The sequence below is a fragment of the Peromyscus eremicus genome, chromosome 10 (assembly GCF_949786415.1).
Source record: "Peromyscus eremicus chromosome 10, PerEre_H2_v1, whole genome shotgun sequence".
Lineage (NCBI taxonomy): Eukaryota > Metazoa > Chordata > Mammalia > Rodentia > Cricetidae > Peromyscus > Peromyscus eremicus.
This window is the reverse complement of record NC_081426.1, coordinates 93505928-93518538: the sequence shown is the minus strand read 5'-3', so window position 1 is coordinate 93518538 and position 12611 is coordinate 93505928. Positions and strand designations below refer to the sequence as shown.

At 44.4% G+C, this 12611-nt stretch overlaps 1 protein-coding gene across 8 annotated transcripts in view; it reads right to left on the bottom strand.

The window, feature by feature from the left end:
- Nucleotides 1–12611, bottom strand: part of Lrrc8b (leucine rich repeat containing 8 VRAC subunit B) — a 68839-nt gene that overhangs the window by 2961 nt on the left and 53267 nt on the right. For all 8 annotated transcript variants that reach the window (XM_059274877.1, XM_059274874.1, XM_059274879.1 and 5 more), the window contains 2 exons: nt 9590–9686; nt 3912–6073 (listed from right to left, as the gene is read on the bottom strand). In XM_059274877.1, coding sequence (XP_059130860.1) covers nt 3912–6050 — 2139 coding nt within the window. In that variant the 5' untranslated portion in view covers nt 6051–6073; nt 9590–9686. The remainder of the gene's footprint in view (nt 1–3911; nt 6074–9589; nt 9687–12611) is intronic.

Sequence of the window (12611 nt, the reverse complement as noted above, 5' to 3'; positions counted from 1 at the left end):
TTTACATTAGTTATTAAGGTGTGTTTCATCTTCCCATAAGTTCCTAAGAAAAAGATACCTTGCTCAAACACATGGCAAATCCACCCTCCTCTTGGAGAAACAAGTGTGTATTCACACGTTAAAGGCACCTGGGGTGAAAATATGATTCAAAGAGAAACAATGGATGTTTTCTACGAGAACCCTATTACCCTCCCATGCTAGGGGCTCTGGGGACTCTGCCATGGACACTTGTCTCCCCCCCCCCACCCCCACCCAGGACTGCCCTGACTTGGAGACTCTCTGTTCATGGCTTTGTGAGAAGCAGAACTCACCACTACCAAATTCTCTGTCCCTAGGTCCTCTGTATCTAGAGAATGGGGCATTCAGGAAGAGAGAACCAGATGCTCACATGTGAGCTTGGAATTGAGCCTGCCACAGGGAAAGGACAATGACAGGGAGCCTCTGCACCAGGGTCAAGATGCAGAACACACAGTGTCCAGCCCAGCATGCATGTCACAGTGTGTGAGCTGTGTCCCCCTGCGCTTGATCTTGGCTCTGGTCTCTTCCCTGGAGTCTGCCTTCCTTTCTTCCTGACTGTTCCCAGGCTTGGTTTTGCAGACTAACTTTCCAGTGCTACTATGACATGCTTGGTATCTTCTTAGTACATGGTATCTTATTTATATTACAATACATATTTATGTAGCCATTATGAATGCTTGTAATTTTCATAGTTTAGTTTCCGCCTTAGAACCATGAGATCTTCAAGATTAGATGGTACCTAGGTGTCTGCATCTCCATATGAAACATGAATCCCCACCTTTCTTTAACAACAACCCCACCGGGTGGCTGATGTAAGTCTGGACAGTTTCGGCCATATATCAGCTCCCTTTTCTTTTCTTTTCTTTTTTTTTTTTTTTTTTATGGTTTTTCGAGACAGGGTTTCTCCGTGTAGCTTTGCGCCTCTCCTGGAACTCACTTGGTAGCCCAGGCTGGCCTCGAACTCACAGAGATCCGCCTGGCTCTGCCTCCCGAGTGCTGGGATTAAAGGCGTGCGCCACCACCGCCCGGCTATCAGCTCCCTTTTCATGTCAAATGCACACCCAGTCTCCCAGGGACTGTGTGGCCAGACGAGAAATCTTATCCTGACTGTTCTATTCTCACACTTGCGGCTGTCACCAACAAGATTTGTTTAAATACTTGAACACCCATACTGAAGAATATTCTCTCTGCCTTCCCCCAACTTTGCATTGTCAGGCCACACAGTTCCATCAGTGGGTAATTTCTTTTTTAAAATACGTATTTTTAAAGTACTTATTCTTTCATGATTTCTAGCATACACTTTGCTCTTTGATGAAAGTCCCTCCCATAACCCTCTTCTACCTCCTCCCCTCAGTCCAGGCATGGCGGCAAGCACCTTTACCAGCTGAACCACCTTTTGTGACCCGCTGCCTTTAATTAGGGCTGCCTGCATGCACACACATGACACAGCAGTGTGGTGGAGGCAAAGGGGAGCCACCTTCCCGGGACTTTCCTTCTCACTGGCTACCTCTGTCTCCTTACTCTTCTCTGACTCTGCACTCTGGGGAGAGTGTTCCCGAACCATTGACAGGTGTCATGTTCACCCTGAGTTGTGCAGCAATAGACCCCTGCTCAGGTTTCAGAGACAAGGCACACAAGGATCCACCATCCTACTCTGGCCATGGTGTGCATTTGGCCTAAGACTTTCTTATGCTGTAAAGTAACTTCCTTTACTCATGGTAGCACTTGTCCAACATCAAGAGTCTGACGTTCTCCGTCTCTTTCAGACATGGCCAACAAGTCAAGAAACCTGGTGTCACAGGTACTAATGGTCTTAATTTGCCTAATCATGTCCTGAAAAGCATAACCAGACACCAGCTGTTTAAAACCTGTAACTATTTTAATTTGAAAAAAAAAATTGAAGTGTGGAGAGTCTATACCCAACTTATATGCCATCTGATTATAAATGACAATACAATATTAATTCTTGTTGTGGAATATTTGTTTAACTAGGCAAAGATGTGTTACATTTGTTTTACTTTGCCTTCCTAAGGTATCTGATTGGTCTAATAAAAAGCTGAATGGCCAATAGCTAGGCAGCAGAGGGATAGATGGGGCTGGCAAGCAGAGAGAATAGGTAGGAGAAAGAATCTAGGCTTGGGAGAGAAGGAAGGAGAAAGAGAGGGAGACACCAGGGGCCAGCCAGACAGCCATGGAGTAGGACATACAGAAGAAAGGTAAAAAGCCCCGAGGGAAAATGTAGACAAAGAGAAACAGGTTAAAATAAGTTATAAGACCTAGTGGGACAAACCTAAACTAAGGCGAACATTCATAACTAATAAGTCTCTGTGTCATGGTTTGGGGGCTGGTGGTCCAAAAAAGTCTGCTACAAATTCTATCCCTAAAAAAGCACCAATGGTCTTAAGGCTTCTTTAAGTTTACCTGCCAAAGAGTTTGATGTGTTCACACAAGTAAGGCATGGCCAGCTAACTATTCGTGTGGCGACTTCACTGGATCACAAACAGAATCAGTGCTTTCCCAAACAACTGTTCACACTTTTTACTCCAGCTGTAACAATGGAACAATGAGACCTAAACTAGTTTACCAACTCAACTTCACTGCCATTTTCTATTGATCAGCAGGTCAGCATCAGCATCCAGAGACTTTAGAGATGCAAACTAGGGCGTCTTCCACCGGACCTACTTAATCAGAAGCTTTGTGTGTGTGTGTGTGTGTGTGTGGGTGTGTGTGTGTGTGTGCGCGCGCGCGCGCGCCTGTGTGTCTGTGCATCTGTGTGTGTGTGTGTACATGCATGTGTCTGTGTGTGCCTATGCATGCATTTGTGTGTCTGTGTGTGTGTCTGTGTGTCTCTGTGTGTGTATTTATTGGCAGAGGGCTGTCCTGAAACGTGTATTTTAACAGGCTCTTCAGTTAATTCTCATGTATACTGCTAGTCCAAATTGGTCTATTGTAATTTTATTGTAAATTTAAAACCTTAGGCTGAGGGATTTCTCATTTACCATGGGCTGGGGAACACTTCTTTTATGTATGAGTCTCAGCATTCTAAAAAAAGCAATGTGAGCTTCTTTCTCATCTCAGTTTTCTGGCATCTTTTTACTACCCATGCTGTCAAATCTAAGTGCAGAAGATACATATTTTGGGATGCGTTGGAAGAAAGCAGCAGTACCCACTCCTCACGTGGAGAGGCCAGTACATTCTCGCCTAGATTTCAGAGCTCCCTTCTCACACACACATCACCCTCATTCTTTGGCCTGTCAGACGAGCAAGGTTTTTTCCCCTTTGTCCTCCTACTTCACATTTTAACCTAGGAAATGACTCATTTTTTCCCCTTGTTTCTGTGAAGTTACATTTTCCTTAACTGATGCAAATTATGGTTCACTTTAAAGTATGGATGCTGGAAAGAGGCTCCAAGAGGCCCCTAGTGTTGCATTATGGAGCCTGGCCTTTCATTCTGAATTGTCTCTTTAGAGGTCAATGCAGATTACAAGGTTTTTTTTCGTTACTGTATAACAAAAGGAATTTATGAACAATTCATAATTCCATCAGTTTAAAAAGTTATTCTTGGTAAATTTTACCAAGCTTTCTAAGTACTCAAGACCTTCCCAAACAAAAGTCAGCTCTACCATCACTAGTTAATGAGTTTAAATGCTTTAACTGTGATATTTGTGCAGAAAATGGGGAAAGAGAATCACGAGAACATTTGTTGAACAACTATTATGGGTTAGAAACTGTGCTGATGCCTCCATGATAATGTGTGAGATAAGAATCTGATAGTCAGGGCTTTGGTAATTGATCAGGATCACAGGGGATGAGGCTTAGCATGCCCCGCCCCCATCGACGTCCCCCACGTTCCACACCTCAAGCTCAGCGTAAGCAAGCACAGATTTACTCACGTTGTTGTTGGTCACATCGAAGGACTGCAGGTTGGTCAGGTACTGGATTTCCTCTGGAATGAAGGTCAGATGGTTATAGCTCAGATCCAAGTAGTGTAGTTTGGTGCATAGAAAGAGCTGTAAGGGCAGGCTCTCGATGTTATTGTGACCCAGGAAGAGCTGTTCGAGGTTGGACAGCGCTCCGATCTGGGCGGGGATGTACGCGATGTTGTTGTGCCAGAGCTTCAGGCAGGAAAGGCGCGGAAGGTGCTGGAAGCTGATGATCTCCTCCACGGTCTTCAGGTTATTCTCCTTGAGGTCCAGCTCCTGAAGGTTGTTCAGACTGAAAATGGAGTGGGGAATGCGCTCCAGGTCACAGCTGAGGAGCTCCAGGCTTTTCAGGTTGATCATCTTTTTCAAGTTGTTCAGCACAACCAGTTTGCTACCCTCGTTGTCAAGGGACAGCTTCTGTAAGGAGGGCAGCAGGTCCGTCACCACCTGGGGGATCCGGGACAGGCTGCTCCTCAAGTAGAGGGTCCTCAGGTTCTTCAAGTCCTGAAAGCCCTCCAGCTGCATGGTGCTCAGCTGCTCGGGGAGAACACAGCCTGACAGGTACAGTTCCTTGAGGTTCTTCAGGTGGAACACCCAGCGTGGGATCTTTCCCATTTCAGTAAATTTCAGGCGGAGGATTTTTAAGTTCTCCTCTAGGAAGGTCAGGGCAGGATGGTCGACTACCAGAGATGAATGGTATACGTGAAGCTCCCTGAGGTTAACAAGTTGAGAGACAGCGGCCGGCAGCTTGACCTCAGGGATGAGCTCCAGGCTCAGCACTTCCATCTCCGTTAACTCAAAGACGTTATCCGGAAGACCGCTGAGCATGAAGAGATGCAGCTCGACCTTGTCCTGGGAATTTTTCACAAGCTTGCTTTTCAGTTTCTCCACCGTCCACTCGTTGTTGAGGTTGATCTGCTTCAGTTTGTTCTCACTGACCTCTGACAGAAAGATGGAGAAGCGTTTGGAGTACAGGGGATCGTACTGGTCGGCCAGGTGGAGGATGAAGGCAAAGTCATTCCTGACGTCAGGGATATCACTGTAGTTGCTTTTCTCTCTGAGTGCCTCAAAGGAGTATTGCTTCAAGGAACTCCTCAACATCCACCACAAGCTATAGGAGGAGGTGAGGCCATAAAGTATCACCAAAATGACATAAAATGAAGCCAGGACCTTAAAGATTTCTGCCAAGGAGTAGACACACTGGTAGCGCTTATAGCCTGTGAATGCCTGCACATCAATCAAACAGTCAATTTCAAGAGTGATGCAGCTCAAAAAATATGGGACATATGACACAATGAGGACAAACAGGATGACTTTGACAATTATCTGCTTCAGGTATACCCGATAAATGATGTCCCTTTGTTCCACATGCAGGCGGAACCTTTTCACTTTTTCAAAGATGGCTTTGGCCTGTTCACCTTCCTTCTTGTCCAGGACACTAGAACTGGGACTTTCTATGCCGGGTGACTCCAAGCCTGGCTGTGGGTAGGGCGACGACTGCTTGCTGGCATCATTGTCGGCAGGACCCCCGGGGTTTACGAGCAAGGTTTTGGGTTTGCAGCGTTTCAGGGGCCTCACTGACTGTTCGGCCACTGTTTCTGACAGGGCACGTGTGGTCCACGGAGAATCGAAGCACTTGTGAAGGATGGCCACGAAGTGCTCCAGCCTGGAGCTGGTGCTGGGGTAGTGAAGCCAGAAGTTGCTGCAGGCTGCAAAGATGAGTGTGTGCAGAAGCACCAAGTAGGGGAAAAACTTGGCAAACCAGTGGAGCTGTTTCTCGTAACAGACAGCGTCGATGTAGGAGTACTGCTGCCGATGGAGGTCATTCTGGATCCGGAGCGGCGGCGGAAGTAGCAGGCCCGAGTTCGAGGACATGTTCTCGCCGGCTTTCAGAAGGTCCCAAGGCACAGCACAGTGATTGCCAAACTCCACCTTGCATGGAAGACAGCACAGAACCCTGCTCTGGGTAAGCTGCAGAGCTCCGGCCAGCACAGCCACCAACAGCATGATGAGGGTGATGTAGTACCAGAAGACGTCCCACCACGGCTTCAGGATTTGATAGGACGACTGGGCGTCTGCTAAGTATTTTAACTCTGTTAGTGTAATCATGACTCCCTTGTAGAGAACAGAAACTGGAGGAGGAAAGAAAAGAAACCCTGCTGAATCCATTCCAACGTACCTTTTTGTTGGTTTGTGTTCTGAGATAGGGTCTCAGGTAGCCCAGGCTGGCTTCAAACTCCCTATGTAGCTGAGGCTTTGCCTTAAGCTCCCAGTCTTCCTGTGTCTCCCTTCCAATTGCTGGGGCGACACGTACGCACCAGCACCTGGGGTGCATTTCATGCTCTTGCCGGTACACACTCGTTCTACCTACCCGGCAGGATTTTAGCAGAGATGTAAAACTCAGGACGGAGGACTGATCAATGGGCAGGTAAGGCTTCGAGTTTCATCTCCAACCTAAACCACACTAAACTATAAAGTCTGGGGACCATTTGGTAGCACACCTGTGAAGGCCTTGGGGACAGCGTGGAGGCAGCTCTTCAGTTGCCTGCTGGATTTTAACTCCAAGGCCGGGTTAATTGTTCTCACAGCACATGTCCTACCCTCTAAAACCCAAATAAGCTCCTTCCCAGACAGAACCCCGGGCCTGGAGTGTTGTTTACCACCTCCAAGAGCCTTTCTGAGTAAGCTCTGCCTCACAGAAGTATCCCCAGGCTTGGAGGACTCCACCCAGTCCTCACAAAGCAAACGGCAACACGAATCTCCCCGTCCTCTCCAGGCCTCCACTATGTAACTTAAGTACATGGCTGTGTGAATACTTTACAGCATTTAAACGTGGAGAAACAGCAGTAATGGTTTAAAAAGGAGTGGTGGAGAGGAGCCCGGAGGAGGACAAGGGAACTTCATGTTTAAAGTGACAGCACAGAGCTATAGGGACACATGATCATGGTGTCCCCTTTGTTGGCTACTCTTACCTTTGAAACCAAGGTGTAAAAAACTCAGACCCTTTAAAATAAATTATCAGTAATGTTTTCTAAGAATCCCCTTCTAGTGTGTTCATGATATTTTGGGGCTTAAAACAAGAATTTTCTGTTTGGCTCACATAATCCTTTTGGGATTAGGAGGACGGGCATGGTTATCTCACCTTGACACAAATTATAGGGGCTGCAGTGAGGGTATAAGGCCGGAGGAAGAGTTAGGGTCTGATCCCTAAAGGGTCAGATTCTCAAAACCAAATCTAATCAGCAGAACCCAGACTGCCTGTAAGATGGCAAAGCGTCACATACAGGGAGATGGGTGAATCTTGCAGGACAACGACTGTGGCAGTTTGAATGTAATTGGCCCCCATGATCTCATAGAGAGTGGCACTATTGGGTGCAGCTTTGTTGGAGTGGGTATGGCCTTGTTGGAGGAAGTGTGTCACTGTGGGGGTGGGCTTTGAGGTTTCCTATGCTCAGAACACTGCCCAGTGTCTCTGTCGACTTCCTGTTGCCTCCAAGATGTAGGACTCTCAGCTATTACTCCAGTACCATGTCTGCCTGCACACCACCTGAACTGTAAGCCAGCCCCAGTTAAATGTTTTCCTTTATAAGAGTTGCTGTGGTCATGGTGTCTCCCCTGAATAAGACAGCAACAAAAAAATCACAGTAGCTGGCAGGGCAGACCTACCCCATGTCCAAGGGCTTCTTCTTGCCTTCTTGAGTATTAAGTCATCACCTTTCCTGGGCCTCAGTTACTCTCTAGGTACCATTACACCAATGATATCTCCTCCAAAGTCTCCTTGGTTCTCACTAGTCCTTCTAGAGAAACAGGTACTCAACCTTGAGTTCTAGGAGTGCTACAATCTAAGTCCCAGGAGCCTGTTACAGAGGCTGCTACAAGTTAGCAATCTCTTGTGCTGGCATCCTCAGCATGTCCTCCTGCTCTTCCACCTGTTAAGACACCCGTTGATCCCTTATTTTACCTCCTGGGATGCAGGCTCACTTTTTTTTTATTTATATTCTCTCTTGGAATAGAATCTTAAATGTATTCAGTTTCCTCCACAGATCTAGGGCTAGACTATAAAATTCACCAGGTCTTTCCTCCTTTACTGTTAGTAGATCTGATCCTTAATTCTTCTCATTCTGATTCACTCTCACTGCAGTTAACCACAATTTTGTGTCAAAGTAAAATAACCTTGCCCTCCATCCCATTCTCAAGAATTACACGAGATTCATAGAATTGTTCTGGTTAAAAAAAAAAAAAAAATACCAAAAACACAATAGAAAAGGGTTCGTAGAAAACATCACTGGATGGAATAACATAAAAAAAGAAAACTTCATGGATTTTAACCAAGTGTGCGTACTTTCAGCCAACTGTGTGATAACTTTTATACTCAATAGTGACCCAACCTTTGGCCATATTAACAGTGATCCCCGATAACGGGGCAGCAGTTTTGTTCCCATTCAGTGAGATCATGCTTGGAACCTAACACTCAGTTAAAGACAAAACAGGCAACAGCATGATCAGGAGTGGCGACCTCAAATCATCCACGATGGAGGAACGCAAGGCGGGGACCACAGACAGCAGGGATGGAAAGGAACACTTGTGTGCACGCTGCAACCTGATACGACCCTGTGGCCACCACGGATCAGACTGCTCTGGTGACCAACAGCACACACTGGCTGTGCGGTCACGGCAAGGAAATATGCAACACGGTGCGGTGACGGCTAGGCCTGTGATAAGGTGTTAACATTGCCTCCTGGGAGGGTAAGGAATGTCACCAGACCCCCAGCTGAGAGTGTATCTCCCATTCCCACTGGAGCTGCACGCAGTGTTTGGGGGTGCTGGCACATGGAATGGAAGGATGATGGGGGAGTTAGAATTGGGGGAGAATGGAGAATTAGGGGGCTAGAGGAGTGTTTTTATTTATTTATTTATTTTTTTACAGTATTGCAGCTCTTTGTGATCTGTTGCCCCTCTTCCTGGCAGTAACCCCAATGAACTCACTGGTTTATCAAGCAAGACTGAATGGAATTAGTTTCTTTGTTCTGTTGGTACCTCATCTGTGGTGAATAGATATTTTCTGTCTCCTTTAAAAAGTGGCAAAATGTTCCTCATAAATGAAAGAATGTGTGGATTTGTTTCAGAGGCAGAACTAGCTGAGTAGAAGGTTGATAAAGACATATTTTAGGGAGAAAGGTCTCATGTAGCCCAGGCTGGCTTAAACATGATATGTAGCCCAGGCTGGCCCTGAATTTCTGGTAGAATTATAGGTATGTGCTACCATGTGAGGCCAGTCATCTGATTTTGTGTGTTGGTGGAACATCATTTAAGTGGATGTTTTTTCAACAGTTCAGCTCTCTGTCCTAGCTGGGTCTTGATGGACTGTCCACCAGGAACACTACAAATTTCTTGTGATGGAAAATATTTCTTGTAATGGAAAATAAGAGTGAATCATACCATCTCTAGAGATTTTTCCAGCCTGAGCTTATGAACTTACTCATTCCCAACAGTTCTTGAGAGTTACAGTCATTTGATATCTCAAACTGGTATTGGGAAGAAACAATGGCTCAAATAATGAAGAGAGTATTTGACAGGGAGTAGAGATTGCCCAACAAAGACTACCAGCCAACACTGACCTCAGCAACACTGTATGTATTTATACTTACTATCATGAAGAAATGAATCAAAGCCACCACGCTTCAATCAGGAGGTCTACACCTTTTGAAGTTTCTTAGACACACCATCTCGGAGTTTGTTTTCATCCTATGAGGAAGCAAAAATATCTTGGAGATACTGTTTTCAGAGACCCTCTCCATCAAATGTTACCAAGACATATTTTCACAGGTCCGTTCACTACCACCTAAGGCGCATCTTGGAAAAGCTCTGTAGGCAGGACCCCACCCACATGCCTCAGACTACACCCATCCCTGGACTTCCTTTTTATTATGGAGAAATTTCAGTGTGCTATATGCAAAAATCCTCTATAACACTGAGCCTTTCCCCAAGCATCTTACTTATGTCAATCTCTCTTGTCCCGCCTCATTGCAACTGGTCTTACTTACATTTGTCAGGTGGCTTACTGACCCATGAAATTTCTATTCCAACTTAAAACCACCTATCTGCTCAAATAACAATTCAGTGTTCAAAAAATTTAGCCTACTAAGTTCATCAGCTATGAGATAAAAACATTATTTTTACACAAGGCTTAGAAATACAGCTCTCTTTCCCTGAAGTGGTGAAATCACTAGACAGAGTCAGCCTTTGTGTTAATACTATTATTTTACCTTGCAGTTGATAAGAGGCATTCTCAGGATCTACTTTAACCACATATGGGAGTTAAACTGCATACACACTGATGACCTTGAACTGTAAGAAGATTTCGAAATGCTAACATTGTTTTTACAATGCTAGGGATTGAGTACAGGGTCTTTGGACAAGCTAAGCATACAGTCTACCACTGAGTTACATCCACAACTTTTAATAACTTTAATAATTTAATATAGAAATGATTTTTAGTGTTCGAGGATCCTTTTTGAGAAGGTTGGGAAGATTTATATTTGCTCTGAAGATAGCATCCTTTAACAAATGATTACGTACTTAAGAACCAGCAAAAGATACAAACCTCAAACTACAGTCATAGTTTCTTTTAGTAGTTAGTAATCTTGTGCTGGTATTACTGGGTTTGTTTAGAATTTCCTTTGGGCTTATGAAGCCACATAGGGCACCTGCTAAGCAGAAAGTCAGATTAGTTAAAGTTGCCACAGAAATCCGACTACCTGAATGTATCACTACATAACTGCATATACATGCAGTGAGCAGGAAAAAGGTGCCAGGGGAGTGAGGAGTAGTTCAATGGTAGATCATGGATGCTTAGCATGTGTGAGGCCCTGGTTCAACCCCTAGCACTGGAAATTTAAAAAGATATCTGAAGCTGGGCATTGTGGCAGAAGCAGGTGGATCTCTGTGAGATGGAGGCCAACCTGTCTACACAGCAAGTTCCATGACAGCCAGACACACACATACAGAGAGAGAGAAGAGAGAGAGAGAGAGAGAGAGAGAGAGAGAGAGAGAGAGAGAGAGAGAGAGGGAGGGGGTGGGGAGGGAAAGAGAGTCTATCTCAAAACAATAAGCAAAAACAAACAACGTGATCTGATGCATGAAATATATCTTCATAGTCTTCCATTACATTGCAGAAAAGAATTTCTTGGGAAGTTCTACTATCCTAGGTAACCATCATGTTCAGCATGTTACCAACATCATGGTATTTCTTAGACAACAGATTCTCTTAACTATTACAAATACATTTTCTACATCACAGAAAGGTATAAACCCACAACTGAAGGTAACTGTGTAAAATAATCTTAAGGAGAAACTATGAAGAACTAACTGTCCAGGGGACTCCAAGGGCAAAGGTTTTGCCCTACTTATTCCATTAGAAATTAAGTGTAAACTTTTTCCATTTGCCTTTTAAAACACTACCAGGCACAACTAAGCTGCTGCCCATGCATGCCAGGATATGGGAATATATGATATATGAATGTGGCCCAACACACTTGTAGGTGATGCCATGTCTCAATGTCTGAAGTTTGGACACTTGCTAGTAAGACTTTCCTCAATTCACCTAATCTACCATATCATCAGACTCCTTTGATGAAGTTCTTATTAATAAGATCAAATAAAAATGTTACAATTAATATCTTAATTGGCTATCTGCATTCAAAGAACATTTTATTTATCTGAAACTGTTTCATACTTAAACAATCCAGTGAGATAAACACTACGTCTTCATGTGTTATAAACATGGGAAAGAAAACTGGCCCAAAGAACTCCCCTTGTTCAATGTAACAAAACTGTCAGGAAAAAACAATTACAACTGGAACTCAAACTATAAGCCTTGTCCACAGATCACATGAGCTCAGTAAATCTAATTAATTATGCCATGTCTCAGTTTTCTCAAAAGCTAGAGAAAAGGCTTTTGAGATCTTTCCCAGAATCTGCATCAGAACTGAGTTCTATTGTAGTCCCAGAAACAAGGGTTCAAGTGTTGTTTTCTGTGACTTTTCTAGTTACACAGTCACATACCATGTAATACCCATTCATAGCTAAACATTTCCCACTAAATGTTTTCTACTGAACTGACTCCATCTTTAAATCCTGCACCAGGGTTTACAGATGCATAAGAAGTCTGAAGCCTTCCTGATCTAACGCCGATTTTTCTAATTGACGCGCTTTAGAGTTAGAGCCATTATGCCAGTGAACACTGTTTGTGCCCTAAACCTTTTCCAGACCACATATTAGCAAACAATGAGGAGGATTCAGTCCAAATGAGATCTCCAGTTCTAACACACAAATGCACTAAATCACTTCAAAGAAATAATGTGAAGAGTAATGGATTTTATGGTCCCAATCCCATTCCTTCAGCTTTTAAATCTCATTAAAAAGCCATCAAAGCTCTTCAAAGCATATGAATTCATCCGACAGCCTCATCCCAACGTCTCCAAGACTGGAACGACAACACTCAAGTTAGGCATCTAGATTTCCCAGTGGTCCTTCTTTTACTTTGAAATCATTTCCAAAATAACTAGTGAAAATAAACAAGCAATGATCAGATGGTATTCAGCCATTATGCGCTGAGAACTTGATTTCGCTTCAAAGATCTGGGCTTCTGATCTCAGACACACAACTAAA